We start from the raw sequence: 23,626 nt of genomic DNA, 5'->3' as shown, positions 1-23,626 counted from the left end.
ACTGATTATATGTCAATCAGGAGCCAACTTACCTCCTTGTCTCAAACATGTTTTTTGTTCTAGAAAAAGCAAAGGTTAGAGAATCTTCAATTGAAGATACAGAGAAGTACAGAGTCCCTGGGTTGAAGTACAATACTTTTGGTCATTGACAGTATTGATTGTCAAAGACAATAAGATATCGGAGCAGGAGCAGGTCATTCAGCCCAGTGAGTCGGCTCCGCCATAAATTATGGCAGATTTTAGCCCCATTCTTAAATATGTGACCTTATTTTAAAAAAAAGGTCTAGGTAAAGGAGGCCATTTAGTTCATCACAAAGTGCAGACTTTAGAGCCATTTTTATGGCCTATTCTGAAGCTACCAACAAGCTTTTCTTTTTGGAGCAATGATCACCTTTATTTTCTTTCTTGGCTGTTGTTACAACAGCTGTCATTGGAGGAACTTCAGTGATGTCTGTATCAAAGTTTGCCAGTGGAGGGATATATCCAGGAGTCTCTGAAATATTAAAAGGAAAATTTAGCTGAGAAAGTTAAAAGTGAATACTAAGGACACAGAAATTATTCTTGTTTTAACTGTCCTCTGATATTTGGGGAACCACTTATTTATTTATTGAGATACAGTGTAGAATAGGCCCTCTTGGCCACACCGCCGAGCAATCCCTTGATTTAATCCTAGCCAGATCATGGGACAATTTACAATGGCCAATTAACCTATCAACTAGTATGTCTTTGGAACATGGATGGAAACTGGAGCACCTGGAGGAAACCCATGCTGTCATGGAGAGAATGTACAAACTCCTTACAGGCAGCCTTTTAAATTCTGAGATATAAATGAATATCGTGTTCAAGTAAATAGGACAAGTAAAAAGAGAATTTAGGTCAATATTTAGACATGAATTGCAAAACATTTAAAATTTGCATCCGGCTCTTGTCTTCATTCAATTGGCCTGTTAGACTAGTGGCTAATAGTTCCACAAGAAATAAGAAGGGGTCCATTATGTTATGGAGTCAAAGATCATACCTGGGAACACATGGAAACATTCAAGCACGATCACTTGCGTTGTTACCTAAAGTAGAATATCCTAACCCAAGGAATCAACCACTATATTTATAAGTAGTTATATTTTAAATGATCTAACCCTAATGCTATTCATTAATTTATATGTTAATGTATCTAATTTTTTTGTCTATTTCTAAATGGCAGAGATATTATGTAAAAGCCCAAAAGACAGCATGAGGAGTCATAATCAGGGAGGTGGAAAAGGTGATTCAAATTCTGCTGCCCAAGATCCTGTCATTATTCCTGGGCCACTTGCTTTGCAGGATGCCTCCAGGACAGTAGTAGGTGCACAGCCATAAAATGCAGGTGTAACCAACGGATTACTAATCCGGATGTACCTGAAATACAATCTCAACTATAGTTCAGGCTCCAGTCTTCACACTATCTTGCAAATCCTGCTACAAACAGCTATTATGCAACTACTATAAAATCTCCATACAAAATGTTGTAACCACAACAATACCTGCAAATTGTATGGTCAAGCTGTAAAGCCCCACATAAGTACAAACCAAGGCAAACCTGATATACACTTCTCAAGAAGTCCCTGTAGCTGAGTAATGTTCTGCAATCGGAGGAGTACCTTTCCCTTCATCTCAGTATCCTGCTGTTTACAGAATCCATTTACTACCTGGAAAACAGATAAAATTAATCACTGCTGATAACTCCACAGAAATAATGCTCATTAACTGCTCTGGAATATAACTAGATTGGCCATGTCTATTTTGAATTTATAATTCAGTAAGCTTTAGCAGAGATATCACAAAGTGGGCTTTTAGAAATCAGAAGCTATCGCCCGTTCAGTTGCAGACTTGTACCAGACCATGTTTCAGGTAACATTACCTCTCTGAACCAGTTGAGGGCATGAAACAGCAGTGAACAAAGCAACTCCCGTTCTTGTTTGGACAGAGACTCCACCTTCTCCACAAGCTCCAAGTCAGTCAGATAAAGTGGACAACCTGCAATGAGACAATAAGCTGAGTAAAGACAAATACCCCAACAAACATGGATTTTACATTGACTTTAGATTCTAAGAAGCCAGATTTACTGTGTATTGTGCTACGACAGTATTTTATAAGTATTTAATAAAATATTACCTGATAAAATCTGTTATAATCTAGACAAGTGTAAAATTCAATTCATACTCTTCATACATTGCTATACACACTATTACTACATAGGTTTTTACCCAGACAAGTACAGCAGAGGAAAAGGTCATTCAGTCCACAATGTTGTGCCAAAACAGCTAAAAAGCAAATCAAAAACACCCAAACATTAATCCCTCTTACCAATGCTATGTTCATACTCCTCGCAAACACGAGGAATTCTGCAGATGCTGGAAATTCAAGCAACACACATCAAAGTTGCTGGTGAATGCAGCAGGCCAGGCAGCATCTCTAGGAAGAGGTACAGTCAACGTTTCGGGCCGAGACCCTTCGTCAGGACTAACTGAAGGAAGAGCTAGTAGAGATTTGAAAGTGGGAGGGGGAGGGGGAGATCCAAAATGATAGGAGAAGACAGGAGGGGGAGGGATGGAGCCAAGAGCTGGACAGGTGATTGGCAAAAGGGATATGAGAGGATCATGAGACAGGAGGCCCAGGGAGAAGGAAAAGGGGGAGGGGAGGGGAAAACCCCAGAGGATGGGCAAGGGGTATAGTCAGAGGGACAGAGGGAGAAAAAGGAGAGTGAGAGAAAGAATGTGTGTATATAAATAACGGATGAGGTACGAGGGGGAGGTGGGGCATTAGCGGAAGTTAGAGAAGTCAATGTTTATGCCATCATGTTGGAGGCTACCCAGACGGAATATAAGGTGTTGTTCCTCCAACCTGAGTGTGGCTTCATCTTTACAGTAGAGGAGGCCGTGGATAGACATGTCAGAATGGGAATGGGATGTGGAATTAAAATGGCGGCCACTGGGAGATTCTGCTTTCTCTGACAGACAGAGCAGGGTGTTCAGCAAAACGATCTCCCAGTCTGCGTCGGGTCTCGCCAATATATAGAAGGCCACATCGGGAGCACCGGACGCAGTATATCACCCCAGCCGACTCACAGGTGAAGTGTCGCCTCACCTGGAAGGACTGTCTGGGGCCCTGAATGGTGGTAAGGGAGGAAGTGTAAGGGCATGTGTAGCACTTGGTCTGCTTACAAGGATAAGTGCCAGGAGGGAGATCAGTGGGGAGGGATGGGGGGAATGAATGGACAAGGGAGTCGCGTAGGGAGCGATCCCTGCAGAAAGCAGGGGGGGCGGGGGGAGGAAAGATGTGCTTAGTGGTGGGATCCCGTTGGAGGTGGCGGAAGTTACGGAGAATAATACGTTGAACCCTTACCACCATTCAGGGCCCCAGACAGTCCTCCCAGGTGAGTCGCTCGCCGCAGACTGGGAGATCGTTTTGCTGAACACCTACGCTCTGTCCGCCAGAGAAAACAGGATCTCCCAGTGGCCACACATATTAATTCCACATCCCATTCCCATTCTGACATGTCTATCCATGGCCTCCTCTACTGTAAAGATGAAGCCACACTCAGGTTGGAAGAACAACACCTTATATTCCGTCTGGGTAGCCTCCAACCTGATGGCATGAACATTGAATTCTCTAACTTCCGCTAATGACCCACCTCCCCCTCGTATCCCATCTGTTATTTATTTATATACACACATTCCTTCTCTCTCTCTCCTTTTTCTCCCTCTGTCTCTCTCACTATACCCCTTGCCCATCCTCTGGGTTTTCCCCCCCCATCCCCTTTTTCCATCTCCCTGGGCCTCCTGTCCCATGATCCTCTCATATCCCTTTTGCCAATCACCTGTCCAGCTCGTGGCTCCACCCCTCCCCCTCCTATCTTCTTCTATCATTTTGGATCTCCCCCTCCCCCTCCCACTTTCAAATCTCTTACTAGCTCTTCCTTCAGTTAGTCCTGACGAAGGGTCCCGGCCCGAAACGTTGACTGTACCTCTTCCTAGAGATGCTGCCTGGCCTGCTGCGTTCACCAGCTACTTTGATGTGTGTTCCTTCATATTCCTCGATCTTCCTTACATTCATGTGCCTATCTAAACGTCTCTTAAAAGCCTCTAATGTATTTGCCTCCACCACCATACCAAGCAGTGCATTCCTGGTATCCATGACTGAGTAAAAAACTTATTCCTCACATCCCTCTTGAACCTACTCCCTCTACCTTCAATGCATGCCCTCTGATATTACTAATTTCAACCCTGGGAAAAAGATGCTCTCTCTCCACTCTATCTATGCCTCTCATAATCTTGTAAATCTCTGTTAGATCTCTCCTCAGCCTCCAACACTCCAGAGAAAACAACCCAAGCTTATCCAGCTTCTTGTGATAGCACATGCCCTCTAAACTAAGCAGCATCCTGTACCCTCTCCAAAACCTCAACATCCTTCCTTTAGCAGGATAACTAGAACTGTATACAATACTTCAGTTGTGGCCTAACCACCAGAGTTTTATAAAGTTGCAACATAACGTCCTGACTTTTGAACTCGGTGCCTCGACTAATAAAAGCAAGTATTCCATAAGCCTTCTCAATCACCTTATGGATCTCTGTAGCCACTTTCAAGGAGCTATGAACTTGGATCCCAAGATCTCTCTGCTCAGCAACACTGTTAAGGATTTTTCCCTTAACAGCGTACTGTGTCCTTGCATTTGCCCTACCAAGGTGCAACGCCTCACATTTATCTGGGTTAAACACCGCCTATCATTTCTCAGCCTATATCTGCAACTGGTCTTTATCATATTGTATTCTTTGCCAGTCTTCTACACAATCTACAACTCCACCAATCTTGGTATCATCCGTAAATTTACTAACCTACTCATCTACATTTTCATCCAGGTCTTTTATATACATTACAAATAGCAGAGGTCCCAGCACAAATCCTTGAGGAATTCCACAAATTACAGACCTCCAACTCAAATAAATCCCTTCAACCACTGCCCTGTCCTCAATGTGCAAACCAGTTCTGAATTGAAACAGCCAATTAGCTGTGGACCCCATGCATCTTAATCTTCTGGATTGGCCTCCTATGAGGGACTCTGTCAAGCGCCTTACTAAAATCCATGTAGACAACATCCAATGCCCTACCCAAAACAATCTCTCTCACCACCTTGTCAAAAAACGCAATCAAGTTGGAAAGGCTGTGAGGCAATCTTCTATAGAGTACATTTCTTGGAAATCTCAGCCTACAACAGGGGTTCCCAACCTTTTTTGCACCGCGGACCGGTTTAATATTGACAATATTCTTGCCGACTGGCTGACCGGGGAGGAGGTGGAGGGTGTTCAAGTAGGGTTAAACTCACCTCAACATATCTTTTACAGTTAGGATTGCCAACTTTCTCACTCCCAAATAAAGGACAAAAGTAGCAGTCAAATACGGGACACTTTGGTTTACCCCGAGAAAGACTACCATGACCATGAAGCCTTGCGTGGGTACCTCTGTGTGCATGTGCGTACATGACTTTTTGTTTCCACAAATCGGTTTTGGTTTAATCTTCCCAACTATACTGTACATACATTATTCCTACTTTATATAGACTGTGTATTCATCATATCATTCCTGCTTTTACTATATGTTAGTATTATTTTATGTGTTATTTGGTATGATTATTTTTTGTTTATTTTTTGGGTCCAGGAACACTAAAAAATTTTTCCCATAAAAATTAATGGTAATTGCTTCTTCGCTTTACGCCATTTCGGCACGAAAGGTTTCATAGGAACATTCTACCTTAGCGGGGGAAATACAGGACAAGGGCAGTCCCGTATGGGAGAAACCAATTTAGCCCAATATACGGGATGTCCCGGCAAATACGGGACAGTTGGCAACCCTATGTTCAAGTTCAACAGTGCGTAACAGGGAATGAGGAAAGGTGCAGCTGACCTATATCGTTTCCTCGCAGCCCGGTAGCACATGCCTTCGGCCCGGTGGTTGGGAAAAACATGAGGTGAAGAGTCCTTAAAAGTGAGTTCATTGGTTGTGGGAACATTTCAATGATGGGGCAAGTGAAGTTGAGTGAAGTTATCCCCATTGGTTCAAGAATCTGATGGTTGAGGGCTAATAACTGCTCCTGAACCTGGTAATGTGAGTCCTGAGGCTCCTGTACCTTCTTCCTGATGGCAGCAGTGAGAAGAGATCATGTCCTGGGTGGTAGGGGTCCCTGATGATAGCTGCTGCTTTCCTGTGACTGTGCTTCATGTAGATGTGCTCAACGGCTGAGAGGGCATTAGCCATGATTGACTGGGCTGTATTCACCTTTTGTAGGATTTTCTGTCTAAGGGCATTGGCGCTTCCTTAACAGGCTGTGATGCAGCCAGTCAAAATACTCTCCATTACACATTTATATAAGGTTGTCAAAGTTTTAGAGGTTGTGCTGAATCTCCACAAAGGAAGTAGAGGCGCTGCTGGGCTTTCTTTGTAATTGCACGTACTTGCTGGGCACAGGACAGGTCGTCCGAAATAATAACACCAAGGAATTTAAATTTGCTAACCATCTCCACCTCTGATCTTCCAATGAGGACTGGCTCCTGACGAAGGGTCTCGGCCTGAAACGTCGACTGTACCTCTTCCTAGAGATGCTGCCTGGCCTGCTGCGTTCACCAGCAACTTTGATGTGTGTTGCTTGAATATCCAGCATCTGCAGATTTCCTCGTGTTTGGCTCAAGGATATTTGGTTTCCTTCTCCTGAATTCTATAATGAGTTCCTTGGTCTTGCTGACATCGAGTGAGATATTGTTGTTATGACACCATCCAGCCAGATTTTCAATCTCCCTCCTATATGCTGATTCACCACCTTTGATTCAGCTTATGACAGTGGTGTCACCAGCACTGGTTTGGATCTGTGCTAGTCACACAGTCATAAGTGTAAAACGTGTACAGCAGGGAACTAAGCACAAAGCCTTGTGGTGCACCTGCAGATGGAGATCGTGTGGGAGATGTTCCCAGTTTATGCTTCCAAGTTTGTAAATGATTTCATGATCAGAATGTTCATTGGAACTTTACTCAAAGTTTCTGCACTGCATTCATCATCCCACATTAATAGGTCTGTCGAAAATATGCTTCACTAATTTCCCAAACTTATCTATAAGCAGCAGTACAGATAAGAAAACAAGAAGGTCTAGCATTCAATCCAAAATCTGCATTGCAAGTTAAAATCACCTCAGGCAATGTTAATCGATTCAGGTCGGGGAGCGGAAATAAATTAGATTCTTAATTGCAATCACTGACTATAGTAAATCATTGACACATCATTGGAGAAGTGTTATGCACAAAATTAGTGAAAATGTGAACTTGCAACTCAGAATTGTAAAATTTGATGCTTTGCAGCAGTACAGTGCAGACGTTAAAATACTATTAATAACATAGAAAATTGACAGCACGATACAGGCCCTTCGGCCCACAATCCTGTGCCGAACATGAACTAATTTTAGAAATTACCTAGGGTTACACATAGCCCTCTATTTTCTAAGCTTCATGTACCTATCCAGGAGTCTCTTAAAAGTCCTATCGTATCTGCCTCAACCTCCGTTGCTGGCAGCCTATTCCACGCACTCATCACTCTTTGCGTAAAAAACTTACCCCTGACATCTCCTCGGTAACTACTTCCAAGCACCTTAAAATTGTGCCCTCTCGTGTTAGCCATTTCAGCCCCGGGAAAAAGCCTATGACTAACCACATGATCAATGCCTCTCATCATCTTATACACCTCTATCAGGTCACCTCTCATCTTCCGCCGCGTCAAGAAGAAAAGACCGCGTTCACTCAACCTATTCTCATAAGGCATGTCCCGCAATCCAGGCAACATCCTTGTAAATCTCCTCTGCACCCTTTTTATAGTTTCCACATCCTTCCTGCAGTGAGGTGACCAGACTGAGCACAGTACTCCAAGCAGGGTCTGACCAGGGTGCTATAAAGCTGTAACATTAATTCTTGGCTCTTAAACACAATCCCACAGTTGATTGAAGGCTGATGCACCATGTGCCTTCTTAACCAGAGTCAACCTGCACAGCAGCCTTGAGTGTCCTATGGACTCGGACCCCAAGATCCCTCTGATCCTCCACACTGCCAAGGGTCTTACCATTAATACTATATTCAGCCATCATATTTGACCACCAAAATGAACCAACTCACACTTATCTCCATCTGCCACTTCTCAGCACAGTTTTGCGTCCTATCAATGTCTCGCAGTAACCTCTGATAGCCCTCCACACTATCCACAACACCAACCTTTGTGTCATCAGCAAATTTACTAACCCATCTCTCCACTTCCTCAAACAACAGGAATTCTGCAGATGCTGGAAATTCAAGCAACACACATCAAAGTTGCTGGTGAATGCAGCAGGCCAGGCAGCATCTCTAGGAAGAGGTAACTCTTCCTAGAGATGCTGCCTGGCCTGCTGTGTTCACCAGCAACTTTGATGTGTGTTCCTCCACTTCCTCATCCAGGTCAATTATAAAAATCACAAAGAGAAGGGGTTCCAGAACTACTGCTCACCGACCATGCAGAATATGACCTATCTACAACCACTCTTAGCCCTCTGTGGGCAAGCCAATTCTGGATCCCATGCCTCCTTACTTTCTCAATAAGCCTTGCATGGAGTACCTTGTCAAATGCCTTGCTGAAATCCATATACACTACATCTACTGCTCTACCTTCATCAATGTGTTTAGTCACATCCTCAAAAAATTCAGTCAGGCTCGTAAGGCACAACCTGCCTCTGACAAAGCCATGCTGACTATTCCTAATCATATTATGCCTCTCCAAATGTTCATAAATCCTGCCTCTCAGGATCTTCTCCAATAACTTATCAACCACCGAAGTAAGACTCACTGGTCTATAATTTCCTGGGCTACCTCTCCTCCCTTTCTTGAATCTGTCACTTTTTCCACTGTCACACTTGATTGGTCCTATTCTCTCATGTCTTATCCTCTTGCTCTTCACATACTTGCAGAATGCCTTAGGGTTTCCTGTAAACCGACTTGGCAAGACTTTCTCAAGGCCCCTTCTGGCTCTCCTAATTTCATTCTTAAGCTCCTTCTTGCTAGCCTTATAATCTTCTAGATCTCTATCATTACCTAGTTTTTTGAACATTTCGTAAGCCTTTCTTTTCTTCTTGACTAGATCTACAACCGCCTTTGTACACCACGGTTCCTGTACCTTGCCATCCTTTCCGTCTGATTGGAACGTACCTATGCAGAACGACACGCCAGTATCCCCTGAACATTTGCCACATTACTGCTGTACATTTACCTGAGAACATCTGTTCCCAGTTTATGTTTCCAAGTTCCTGCCTGATAGCTTCATATTTCCTCTTCCTCCAATTAAACACTTTCCTAACTTGTCTGTTCCTATCTCTCTCCAATGCTGTGGTAAAGGAGATAGAATTGTGATCACTATCTCCAAAATGCTCTCCCACTGAGAGACCTGACACCCGACCAGGTCCATTTCCCAATACCAGATCAAGTACAGCCTCTCCTCTTGTAGGCTTATCTACATATTGTGTCAGGAAACCTTCCTGAACATATCTGACAAACTTCACCCCATCTAAACCCCTTGCTCTAGTGAGATGCCAATCAATATTTGGGAAATTAAAACCTCCTACCACGACAACCCTGTTATTATTACACCTTTTCAGAATCTGTCTCCCTATCTGCTCCTCAATGTCCCTGTTACTATTGGGTGGTCTATAAAAAACACCCAGTAGAGTTATTGACCCCTTCCCGTTTCTAACTTCCACCAACAGAGACTCAGTAGACAATCCCTCCATGACTTCCTCCTTTTCTGCAGCTGTGACACTATCTCTGATCAGCAGTACCACATCCCCACCTCTTTTGTCTCCCTCCATGTCCTTTCTGAAACATCTAAAGCCTGGCCCTCTAGTTAACCATTCCTGCCCCTGAGCCATCCAAGTCTCTGTAACATCATAGCTCCAAGTACTGATTCACGCTCTGAGCTCATTTGCTTTGTTCATTTTGCTTCTTGCATTAAAATAGATACATTTCAAACTATCGGTATCCCTTCGCTATCAGCTGCCTATTCTCTCTCTCAGACTGTCTCCAAGCTTTTTCTATTTGTGAGCCAACCACCCCTTCCTCCATCTCTTCAGTTCCGTTCCAGGCCCCTCGCAATTCTAGTTTAAACTCTCCCCAATAACCTTAGCAAACCTCCCTGCCAGGATATTGGTCCTTTTTGTACAGGTTGCACCTGCCCCAAAAGAGGTCCCAATGATCCAGAAGTCTGAATTCTTGCCCCCTGCTCCAATCACTCAGCCACACATCATCCTCCATCTCACTCTATTCTTATACTCACTGTCGCATGGCACAGGAAATAATCCTGAGATTACTCCCTTTGAGGTCCTGCTTCTCAACTTCCTTCCTAACTCCATGCAGTCTGTTTTCAGGACCTCTTCCTTTTTCCTACCTATGTCCTTGGTACCAGTAAGTATCACGACCTCTGGCTGTTCACCTTCCCACTTCAGGATATCATGGACGCAATGAGAAACATCCCGGACCCTGGCACCTGGGAGGCAAACTACCATCCGTCTTTCTTTCCTGCGTCCACAGAATCACCTGTCTGACCCCTTAACTATAGAGTCCCCTATTATTGCTGCCTTCTTCCTTTCCCTACCCTCCTGAGCCACAGGGCCAGACTCTGTGCCAGAGGTGTGGCCACTGTCGCTTCCCCAGGCAAACAGGGGCACTTATTGTTAAGTTGGACAGCCACAGGGGTACTCTCTAGTATCTGACTGTTGCCCTTCCCTCTCCTGACTGTTACCCACTTACCAGTCTCCCGAGGTCCCTGGTGTGACTACTGGCCTCTTGCTCCTCTCTATCACCTCCTCACTTTCCCTGACCTGAGGATGGTCATCGAGCTGCAGCTCCAGTTCCCTAATGAGCTGAAGATGTGTCCATCCTGGAGGCTGGGAGTCTCCCGAACTTCCCACATCTGACACCCAGCACAGAACACCAGCCTGACAGACATACTTCCTGTTTCTATTCCTCACAGGTAATTTACCTCGCTGCTGATAGGCCATGTACAATGGACAAACACTCTCGAAGCTCCCTTTTTAAATAACCGCCGCTGACCTGCGAGAATTCCCTCTTGGTAAAGCTCTGTTGACGCTGCTGATAGGCCACTTACAATAATATATATATATTAAAAAATAAACAAGCAATGCAGAAAGGGAACACAAATAGTGAGGTAGTGTTCATGGAGTAATTCATTTTCCATTCATAAATCTGATGGTGTAGAGGAGGAAGCTGTTCCTAAGACATTGAGTGCATGTCTTCAGGCTCCTCCTGCATCTCCTGTCTGATGGTAGTAATAAGAGGGCACGTCCTGGGTGAATGGGGTCCTTAATGACGGGTGCCACCTTTTCGAAGCACCACCCTTTGAAGATGTCAATGATGTTGGGGAGCCTAATGCCTGTGATGGAGCTGCTGGAACTCAAACACCTGAACTTAGTGTAGCAGCCTAGAATACACCGCGTAAGGGTTTAATCACAGTGTGCTGTGCTATGCACTGCAGATAGCTATTACATTTGAAATATTTACATAGGATTAAATTAAACAGCTGCACAGATAAGACAAATGGACCAACCATTGCAGTCTCCTTCAGTCTTCTCTCACATAAGCTTAACAGATTTTTAGAGTATAATTTTCCTTGTCTGCTTTGCCCATGCTGCTCTGAAATTCATCTACACATCCTACTTCAACCACTTCGCAGAGAAAGTTTCACAGTTTGATCACTCTTTAGGTAAAGAAGCTTCCTTTGAATTCCATACTGGATTACTTGGTAACTATTTTATAATAATGGTCCCAAATTCTCCTCATCTACACAACTTGAAACATTCTCCCTGTATCCAGTCCATTACAACTATTTGTCATATAAAGATCTGCTTTGTTACTTTCAGTCTTCTTTCCAAAAGAGAAGAGATTCAAGCTGTTCAACCCTTTCTTGACAACACACACAAAATGCTGGGGGAACTCAGCAGGCCAGGCAGCGTCTATGGAAAAGAGTACAGTTGATGTTTCAGGCCGAAACCCTTTGGCATAACTGGAGGAAAAAAGGCTGAGGAGTATATTTAAAAAGTGGGGGAAAGAGAGAGAGAAACGCAAGGTGATAGGTGAAACCCGAAGGGGAGGGATGAAGTAAACAGCTGGGAAGTTGATTGGTGAAGGAGATATAGGGCTGGAGAAGGGGGAATCTGATAGAAAAGGACAGAAGGCCATGGAAGAAAGAAAAGGTGGGAGGAGCACCAGAGGGAGGTGATGGGCGGGCAAGGAGAATGAGAGAGGGAAAAGGGAACGGGAAATGAAGCTAAGGGGAGGAGGGGGGCATAACCAGAAGTTTGAGAAATCGATGTTCATGCCATCAGGTTGGAGGCTACCCAGATGAAATACAAGGCGTTGTTCCTCCAACCTTAGTGTGGCCTCATCATGACAATGGAGGAAGCCATGGAAGGACATATCAGAATGGGAATGAGAAGTGGAATTAAAATGGGTGGCCACTGGGAGATGTTTTTTTTCTGGCAGAGGGAGCGTAGGTGCTCAACAAAGTGCTCTCCTGATCTACGTCGGGTCTCACTGATATACAGGAGGTCACATCAGGAGTACCGGACACAGTATATGCCCTCAACAGACTCATAGGTGAAGTGTCACCTCACCTGGAAGGACTGTTTGGGTCCCTGAATGGTAGTGAGGGAGGAGGAGTAGGGGCAAGCGTAGTACTTGCTCTGCTTGCAAGGATCAAGCCGGGGGGAGATCAGTGGGGAGGGCCGAATGGACAAGGGAGTTGCGTAGGGAGCAATCCCAGTGGAAAGCAGAAATTGGGGGGCGGGGGGGGGGTGAGGGAAAGATATGCTTGATAGTGTGCTATACCCATTGTTTTTTTTTTAAACTTCTGGACTACTACTAATCCCCAAAAGTCCTTGAAGTGGACAGTTTCGTGGACAAATTATTTCATACACTGCTGGACTAAAAAAGCGAACTAACAAGGAAATACTTAAACTGGTTAACAAGATTAAAGAAGTTGATAAGAAATATTCTATAGCTCCTAATCAAGAACTTTATAAACAGAGAGTTGAACTTCAAATGGAACATAACCTTTTATTATCATCTTCAATTGGAAGTCAATTAATCAAAACTAAGAGTAATTTTATATACATGGTGATAAAACTGGGAAACTTTTAGCTAAACAATTGAAATTGGCCTCGGTTAAACGACAGATTCTTAAAATTCGTAAACAAGATGGCACTTTGACAGTTGACCATGACAAGATTAATAAATCCTTTCAAGAATTTTATACCTCTCTTTATCAATCAGAATTTCCTGATGACTCCACTATAATGTATGAATTTTTAAAGAAATTGAATATTCCAAAATTATCATCTAATGAACGTTCAAAACTAGATGTGCCTATTACTGTAGAGGAAATAAAGAACGCTATTTTTTCAATGAATTCAGGTAAAGCACCTGGTCCAGATGGATTTACAGGAGAATTTTAAAAATTTTTCTCAACTACACTAACTCCTTGGCTATGTAGCGTTTTTAGGGATGCAGTTTCAATAGGTAAATTACCACAATCTTTCTATCGAGCTTCTATTTCCCTAATTCTTAAAAAAAGATAAGGATCCTACTGAATGTGCATCTTATAGGCCTATATCTCTGCTGAATGTTGATTCTAAGATTTTTTCTAAAATATTGGCAACGAGATTGGAGAATATATACCCCAAATTATTTCTGATCAAACTGGATTTATTAAAAATCGTTACTCTTTTTTTAATATTAGGAGATTAATGAATATCCTTTATACGCCTTCACCCAAAATTCCAGAATGTGTCGTTTCATTGGATGCTGAAAAAGCTTTTGATAGAGTTGAATGGGTATATTTATTTAATACCCTTGAGAAATCCAATTTTAGTTCGATATTCATTTCCTGGATTAAACTGATATATTTTACCCCTTTGGCCTCGGTATTTACTAACAACCAAAGATCCCCTTTCTTTCATTTATTCCATGGTACTAGGCAGGGTTGCCCTCTTAGTCCATTACTATTTGATATTGCCTTGGAACCGTTAGCTATTGCTATTCGTGACTCCCCTAATATATTTGGTATTACCCGTGGAAATGAGACTCATAAATTATCACTATATGCAGATGATCTACTATTATATATTTCTAACCCAGGAAAATCTATTCCGGCAGTATTAACTTTGCTTGCTCAGTTTAGTAGCTTTTCTGATTATAAACTGAACCTAAGTAAGAATGAACTCTTTCCATTAAATATGCAGGTTCCTATTTATAGAAATTCTCCATTTAGATTGATTACTGATTATTTTACTTATTTGGGAGTTAAAATTACTAAGAGACATAAGGATCTATTCAATTTCAACCTTTTACCATTAATTAATCAGGTTAAACAACTGATTACCAAATGGTCCCCTTTATCTCTATCATTGATTGGCCGTATTAATGCTTTTAAAATGATTATTTTACCCAAATTTTTATATTTATTTCAAGCGATACCGACTTTTATTCCTAAATCTTTTTTTGATATTATTGACTCTAAAATTTCTTCTTATATATGGCAAAATAGAAATCCCAGATTAAGTAAAAAATACTTACAGAAATCTAAGAAAGAAGGTGGTTTGGCATTGCCTGTCCTAAGATTTTACTACTGAGCAATCAATATCCGATACTTAATATTTTGGACACAAGATTGGAATATAACTCCAAGCCCACATTGGGTAAACCTTGAAGGCCATTCTGTACAAGGGTTTTCTTTAGCCTCCATTTTAGGAACTTCATTGCCTTTTGCACTATCTAAATTGAATAAACAAATTTTCAACCCTATAGTTAAACATACATTGCGAATATGGTTTCAATTTCATACATTTTTTGGCCTGAATGAATTTATGTTATCAAGCCCTATTATATCTAATTTTTTTTCCAACTTCGGTAATGGACCAAGCCTTTTTGATATGGAAAACGAAAGGCATAATATGTTTTCGCAATTTATTTTTGGATAACTGCTATATGTCTTTTGAGCAGTTATCTGAGAAATTTGATTTGCCTAGATCCCATCTTTTTAGATACTTACAAATAAGAAATTTTTTAAATATTACGTTGCCTACCTTTCCGACTTCCAATCCATCTGGCACTCTTGATAAAATTTTAGGCTTAATCCTTTGCAGAAGGGATTAATAGCAATAATTTATGATATAATTATGAAATTACAGCCAGATATATCTGATAAAATTAAAAATGAATGGGAAAGGAAACTTCAACTTTCCCGACCGACAGAGAAATGGGATAAAATCTTTCAATTAGTTAGTACTTGTATATGTGCTAGACATACTTTAATACAATTTAAAGTAGTACACAGAGCTCCTATGTCCAAAGATAAACTAGTTCATTTCTTTTCCCATATAAACCCTACTTGTGATAGATGTCACTCTGAAGTGGCTTCTTTAACTCATGTTTTGGTCCTGTCCTCTTTTGGAAAAATATTGGAAAGACATTTTTGATATTATTTCAACAGTTCTATGCTTCGATTTAAAACCCCATCCTATTACGGCAATCTTTGGATTGCCAATGGTAGAACATAGATCTTTGTCTTCTTCAGCCTGTCGAATGATAGCTTTTGTTACTTTAATGGCGAGAAGATCTATTTTGTTGAACTGGAAGGAAACGAATCCTCCAACTATATTCCAATGGTTTTCTCAAACCATATTAAGTTTAAATTTGGAAAAAATTAGAAGTGATATTTTTGACCCTTCGGTTAAATTTGAAGAAACTTGGAAACCTTTTATGCAACATTTTCATACGATGTAATCTGACCTTTCCGAATTTTTTTTCTAAACTTAAATTATATGAGGAGAGGAGCGGAGTTAACGACATTATTGAACATGTCCGATATAAGCTGTTGGTCTAGGCCTGTTTTCATTTCCTTGGGGTTTTTTTTGTTTATATATTTTTTTTCTTTCTATTTCTTTTTTAATGTTTAATCTCATTATGAGTTTGGAAGTCCTTCATATCTATGTTACTTAAAATTCATTTTATATATGTTGATGAACATTTTTCCAATCTCTGTGTACCAACTTTGTTACTGAGTTGGTAATTTTGAAAAATTAATAAAAAAATTTAAAAAGAAAGAAAGAAAGAAGTAGACAGTAGGCCCTCTGTGTCTTTGGTCCACCACAGCCTAATACTTTGGTTGGACTGCTCAGTGTCAACCTGACTTTTTCTTATAACCTCAGTTACTTAGCAGTTACAGAGTTAAGTGGCAACAATGATATTGTATTACAGCCATATTTCCTTTTCTGAATGGCATTTTGTCACCAGTTTTATCTATACAGAAACATTCGGTCATTCAATCTTCCTCATTACTGATAAATGAGTATGCTGATGAACCCACCTATACAGGTTTCCCTTGCCATCTGAAAGTAGAGTGTTCCTACAAAACCGTTCGTAAGCCGGAATGTCGTAAAGTGAAGAAGCAATTACTATTTATATGGGAAAAATTTGTGAGTGTTCGCAAACCCAAAAATAACCTACTAAATCATGCTAAATAACACATAAAACCTAAAATAACAGTAACATACAGTAAAAGCAGGAATGATATAAATACACAGCCTATATAAATTAGAAATACTTCTCTACAACAATTGCTTGCACTGTTCTCCATAGCGAAAATCTCACGCAAGCGCTCTCCAGTAACCTTTAAGTTAAGAAGCTGCCAAATCATACCAAATAACACATAAAAATACACAGCCTATATAAAGTAGAAATAATGTATGTACAGTTTAGTATCACTTACCGGAATTGGCACAGCGCCAAGCACACTGATGATGGTGTGTCAGGCTGAGTGGTCAGAGGTTGGGGTGGTGCAGTGGCCCCCACCCTCCAGGCAGCAAACTGATACTGATTCACAAAGCATGCAGCAGTGGCCGGGACACATCCAGCACATCTTTAAGAAAAAAGCTGAAAGAAACAAGCTAATTAATTAGGTGCCACCCGGCACGTAATTAATTAGCTTGTTTATTTTGGCTTTTTTCTTAAAGACTTGCTGGGTGCCTCCCGACTACCGCTGCATTCTCCGCGAATCGGTATCTGTCCGCGGCCCGGGGGTTGGGACCACTGGGGTGGTGGGACACAGGGGTGTCATCTCATCGTCGATCAGGGCAGGCAGGTCATCTTCTTCTATGTCTGCCTGCCTTGATGTCGAAGGTCGAGGTTCATCGTCAGCTGTGGCTGATGTGGAAGGCTTGAAAAATGACAGTATGCTTGACTGCTAGCCTCGCGCATTTTTCTATCATACAGTTCTTTGTAATCCATCTGGCAAATATGTCCTAAACCGGCGTACCCTTTCAAAATTAAAGTCGTACTTTATCATTGCAGCGAAAATCTCACGCAGTTGCTTCACGTTCAGTTCCGGGACGATTTCACTTTCGGTCCGTTCGCTACTGCATTCGGTTTCGATTGTTATCCTTTCCTCTTCCAATTGCATCAGCTCTTCATCTATCAGTTCTTGGTCATGGGATGCCAAAACCTCTTCAACATCATCTTTGTCAACTTCCACAAGCCAAACTCACTTTGTCCTTGCTTCGTTCACCACGATTGAAACGCTTAATTATGTCTAGTTTTACACTAAGTACAACACCCTTACGAGTTCTTTTAGCTTTTCCAATACCTTAGAACTCATCTTGCAAACGGCTGCTCACAGGCACGTGTTAAGGCAATGCTGGCGAGAATGCAGTTCCGAATCCGGGGAAGAGCAGCTGCTTAGGGCGCGTGCTGCTTTTTTTGTAACAGTGAAAACACCTTCTGTTAGTGAAAACAGAGAACTAATGTAGGTCTTTTGTAACAGTGAGGTTTCGGAAAGCCAACGTTCGAAAAGCGGGGGACACCTGTACTACCTTATTTATCTCACCTCCTCCATGTGGTGTTGAGTTTCCTATTCCAAACACTTCAAGAGGTTTCTCATGAATTCAGGTTTCTTATTGGTTTTATTAATAACAACCATATATTTATAAACACAAGAAATTCTGCAGATGCTGGAAATCCAAAGAACACACACAAAATGCTGGAGAGCTCAGCAGGTCTGGCAGCATCCAAGGAAATAAACAACAGCTGACACTTCTTTCCGCGACCTTCCTTCAGGACTAGAAAGGAGGGAGGAAGATGCCAGAATAAACAGGTGTGTGGAGGGGAAGGAGGATAGCTAGGTGATAGCTGAAACCAGGTGGGTGGGAAAGCTAAAGGGCTGGAGAAGGAGGGGCACAGAGGGAGGTGATAGGCAGGTGAGAAGGGGGTAACAGGCCAGAGTGGGGAATAAAGGGGAGGGGCAGAGGAGGAAAATATTTTACTTAAAGGAGAAATTAATATTCACGCCATCAGGATGGAGGATACCCAGTCAGAACATAAGGTGTTGCTCCTCCACCCCAAGGGTGGCCTCATCACGGCACAAGACATGTTGGAATGGGAATGGTAACGGGAATTAAAATGCTTGGCATCAGGAAGTTCCGCTTTAGGCAGATGGAGTGGAGGTGCTTGACGAAGTGAATCCCAATTTACCATGGGTCTCATCAGTATAGGGGATGTTGCATCGGGAGCATCAGATACAACAGGCGATCCCAGCAGATCCACAGGTGAAGTATTGCTTCACCTGGAAGGTCTGTTTGGAGCTCTGAATGGAAGTGAGGGAGTACGTGAATGGGCAGGTGTAGCACTTTGGCTGTCTGTAGGGATAGGTGCCAGGAGGGAAATTTAATGGGGTGCAACAAAGTAACAAGCGAATCACAGAGGATCCCTGTGGAGAAGTGGAGAGTTGGGGGGGGGGGGTGGTAAAGATGTCTTTGATGGCAGGATCCCTTTGGAGATGGCGGAGGTTGCGTAAAATTGTGTGTTGGATGTGGAGGCTCATGGGACGGTAGGTAAGGACAAGAGGAACTCTATCACTGTTAAAGTGGCAGGAAGAGGAGGTGAGTAGGTATGTCCGGGAAATGCAGATGTGAGCAGGGCAGCATCAGTGCAAGAGGAGAAAAAACACTATTCATTGAAGGAGGACTTCCCTGATGTCATGGAAAGGAAAGGCTTATCCTGGGAATAAATGCACTAGAGACAAAGGAATTGAGAAAAGAGAATAGTACTCCCAGGATAAGCCTTTCCTTTCCAGGAAAGGGAAGCAAGTTGTCTGAAATGGACCAAGTGAATTTAGGGGCAGGGTGGAAGTTGGAGAAAAAGTTGATGAAATTCACAAGCTCAAGCATGGGTGCATGAAGCAGCACCAATGCAGTCTTCAATATAGTGAACGAAGTTTTGGCGGGCATTACTGGGGAAGGCTTGGAACATGGACTGTTCTACATAGCCAACAAAAAGGCAGGCATAGCCGGGGCCAATAGCCTCAAGCCTGGAAAAAGTGAGAGAAACCAAAGGAGAAGTTGTTGAGAATGAGGTCCAGTTCTGCCAGATGGAGGAAGGTGGTGGTGGAGTGGTGGAGGGGAACTGATTGAGGAATCAGTCAAATTAATTTTAAAAAAATACAATTTTGATGTTCATATTGACTTCTGCTCTTGTGCCAAGCTGTACAAATGAATCAGCACTATTACATTGCAGTAACAAACTTACCCACCACAGAGCTGCTCAGCTCACAGTTCTGTCAAGCTTCACCAGATACAGCTTCCTCTTGAAAGTAAAAGTACATGTCGAGGAACCAACTAGAGAGCAGGCTATTCTAGACTGGGTTTTGAGCAATGAGGAAGGGTTAATTAGCAATCTTGTCGTGAGAGGCTCCTTGGGTAAGAGTGACCATAATATGGTGGAATTCTTCATTAAGATGGAGAGTGACATAGTTAATTCAGAAACAAAGGTTCTGAACTTAAAGACAGGTAACCTTGAAGGTATGAGATGTGAATTAGCTGAGATAGACTGACAAATGACACTTAAAGGATTGACGGTGGATATGCAATGGCAAGCATTTAAAGATTGCATGGATGAACTACAACAATTGTTCATCCCAGTTTGGCAAAAGAATAAATCAAGGAAGGTAAGTGCACCCGTGGTTGACAAGAGAAATTAGGGATAGTATCAATTCCAAAGAAGAAGCATACAAATTAGCCAGAAAAAGTGGCTCACCTGAGAACTGGGAGAAATTCAGAGTCCAGCAGAGGAGGACAAAGGGCTTAATTAGGAAGGGGAAAAAAGATTATGAGAGAAAACTGGCAGGGAACATAAAAACTGACTGTAAAAGCTTTTCTAGATATGTAAAAAGGAAAAGACTGGTAAAGAAAAATGTAGGTCCCCTGCAGACAGAAACAGGTGAATTGATTATGGGGAGCAAGGACATGGCAGACCAATTGAATAATTACTTTGGTTCTGTCTTCACTAAGGAGGACATAAATAATCTTCCAGGAATAGTAGGGGACGGAGGGTCCAGTGAGATGGAGGAACTGAGCAAAATACATGTTAGTAGGGAAGTGGTGTTGGGTAAATTGAAGGGATTAAAGGCAGATAAATCCCCAGGGCCAGATGGTCTGCATCCCAGAGTGCTTAAGGAAGTAGCCCAAGAAATAGTGGATGCATTAGTGATAATTTTTCAAAACTCGTTAGATTCTGGACTAGTTCCTGAGGATTGGAGGGTGGCTAATGTAACCCCACTTTTTAAAAAAGGAGGGAGAGAGAAACTGGGGAATTATAGACCGGTTAGCCTAACGTCGGTGGTGGGGAAACTGCTGGAGTCAGTTATCAAAGATGTGATAACAGCACATTTGGAAAGCGGTGAAATCATCAGACAAAGTCAGCATGGATTTGTGAAAGGAAAATCATGTTTGACGAATCTCAGAATTTTTTGAGGATGTAACTAGTAGAGTGGATAGGGGAGAACCAGTGGATGTGGTATATTTGGATTTTCAAAAGGCTTTTCACAAGGTCCCACACAGGAGATTAGTGTGCAAACTTAAAGCACACGGTATTGGGGGTAAGGTATTGATGTGGATAGAGAATTGGTTAGCAGACAGGAAGCAAAGAGTGGGAATAAACGGGACCTTTTCAGAATGGCAGGCAGTGACTAGTGGGGTACCGCAAGGCTCAGTGCTGGGACCCCATTTGTTTACAATATATATTAATGACTTGGATGAGGGAATTAAATGCAGCATCTCCAAGTTTGCAGATGACACGAAGATGGGCGGCAGTGTTAGCTGTGAGGAGGATGCTAAGAGGATGCAGAGTGACTTGGATAGGTTGGGTGAGTGGGCAAATTCATGGCAGATGCAATTTAATGTGGATAAATGTGAAGTTATCCACTTTGGTGGCAAAAATAGGAAAACAGATTATTATCCGAATGGTGGCCGATTAGGAAAAGGGGAGGTGCAACGAGACCTGGGTGTCATTATACACCAGTCATTGAAAGTGGGCATGCAGGTACAGCAGGTGGTGAAAAAGGCGAATGGTATGCTGGCATTTATAGCGAGAGGATTTGAGTACAGGAGCAGGGAGGTACTACTGCAGTTGTACAAGGCCTTGGTGAGACCACACCTGGAGTATTGTGTGCAGTTTTGGTCCCCTAATCTGAGGAAAGACATCCTTGCCATAGAGGGAGTACAAAGAAGGTTCACCAGATTGATTCCTGGGATGGCAGGACTTTCATATGAAGAAAGACTGGATGAACTGAGCTTGTACTCGTTGGAATTTAGAAGATTGAGGGGGGATCTGATTGAAACGTATAAAATCCTAAAGGGATTGGACAGGCTAGATGCAGGAAGATTGTTCCCGATGTTGGGAAGTCCAGAACGAGGGGTCACAGTTTGAGGATAAAGGGGAAGCCTTTTAGGACTGAGATTAGGAAAAACTTCTTCACACAGAGAGTGGTGAATCTGTGGAATTCTCTGCCACAGGAAACAGTTGAGGCCAGTTCATTGGCTATATTTAAGAGGGAGTTAGATATGGCCCTTGTGGCTACAGGGATCAGGGGGTATGGAGGGAAGGCTGGTGCAGGGTTCTGAGTTGGATGATCAGCCATGATCATAATAAATGGCGGTGCAGGCTCGAAGGGCCCAATGGCCTACTCCTGCACCTATTTTCTATGTTTCTATATTAAATTTGTTTATTTTCAAAGTATGTGTGAAGCCTCTGTTGGTCGGGGTCAACCATGGATATTTCATCCTAGGTGTCTATATAATACGCCAGCCAGGACAGTATGATATGGAGAGCAGGCTGTTCGTCATGCAGAAGGCTCCCCCTCTCCATGTAGCTGATGAATCCAAAGAAACACAGTGGCATTGCAGGAGCTGCCAGTCAGTGTTGAACTCAACATTGGACTGCCTTAGGGACTCTAGGGCCAGGTTTTCCCTCAGAGTTTACTCCTGAAATCTTCCCCATGAGTGGGTATAGCTGCAAGGCAGCAGATGCTTGAGATCAGTTTTCCTTCTCCTAGATGAGCTGCCAACCATGGCTGACGAGCCCCATTTGCCCGAAGCAACTGTTTTTAAGGTGTCAGTAACCTCACTTTTTCCCCTTTACTTGTCAGCAGAAACAGGGCTAGTAGCTAAGCCACACAGGAGCTGGACTTGGTTGTCACAGGCCATTTGATACGCACACCATTAGGAACATTTAATAGGTAGTGGGAGCATATCCCCACTACCTCCTTCAGCTATGACAACCTTAAGGAAGCAAAGTATATGTAGATCACGATATACTACCCTGAAATTCATTTTCTTGCGAGCATTCACAGTAGGTACAAAGAAATACCCATAGAATCAATGAAAAAATACACACAATCAAAGAAGGACAAACAAAAATTCACAAGATGTGCAAATAATATGAACTGGTGATAATATACATATTTTTGAAGAGCTACTCAGACAATTATTCTAAATGGTGACCTAAGAGAAGTCTTCGTTTCAGATTTAATCCACATTCAATCATCTATGAAACACAGATTCCACTGGTCTCTATAATGCACAACCAGTAACAATGAGTTCACCTTACAGTTCCTTCTTCCAGGTTGCTTTCTAATCTGTGCTCAAAAATTATGCAAAGCCCTCCACTTTACCAAGTTTCTTGTTCTACATCCTGATGGTTTTATTCCTTGCCTTTTCAGCTTTATCACCTTATTGCAAAGGCATGGAAGGTGCTATATACAGCCAGTGGCCATTTTATTAGGTACCTAATGAAGTGATACTGACTGTACATTCATGGTGTTTTGCTGCTGTCAGCCATCAACTTTAAGATTCGACGTGCTGTGCATTCAGAGATACTCTTCTGCCCATCACTGTGGTGATACATGTTTTTATTTGAGTTACTGTTGCCTTCCTAGCAACTTGAACAAGTCTGGCCATTCTCCTCTGACCTCCCTCATCAACAAAACATTTTTGTCCACAGAACTGCTGCTCACTGGATGTCTTTTTTTATTTTAATGCACCATTTCTCTGTAAGGTCTAGAGACCGTGAGTGTGAAAATCCCAGGAGATCGTCAGTTTCTGAGATACTCAAACCGCCCTGTCTGGCAGCAACAATCTTTCCACAGTAAGTCGCTTACATCACATTCCTTCCCCATTCTGATGTTTGGTCTGAA

At 42.4% G+C, this 23,626-nt stretch overlaps 1 protein-coding gene across 1 annotated transcript in view; it reads right to left on the bottom strand.

The window, feature by feature from the left end:
• fancd2 (FA complementation group D2) overlaps positions 1–23,626 on the bottom strand; it is a 174,055-nt gene that overhangs the window by 67,380 nt on the left and 83,049 nt on the right. The window contains exons 24-26 of the mRNA XM_072281001.1: positions 1,898–2,013; positions 1,577–1,685; positions 392–493 (exon numbers count right to left, since the gene is read on the bottom strand). Coding sequence (XP_072137102.1) covers positions 392–493; positions 1,577–1,685; positions 1,898–2,013 — 327 coding nt within the window. The remainder of the gene's footprint in view (positions 1–391; positions 494–1,576; positions 1,686–1,897; positions 2,014–23,626) is intronic.

The sequence above is a fragment of the Mobula birostris genome, chromosome 16, assembly GCF_030028105.1.
Source record: "Mobula birostris isolate sMobBir1 chromosome 16, sMobBir1.hap1, whole genome shotgun sequence".
Lineage (NCBI taxonomy): Eukaryota > Metazoa > Chordata > Chondrichthyes > Myliobatiformes > Myliobatidae > Mobula > Mobula birostris.
This window is presented reverse-complemented; position numbering and strand designations above follow the sequence as displayed.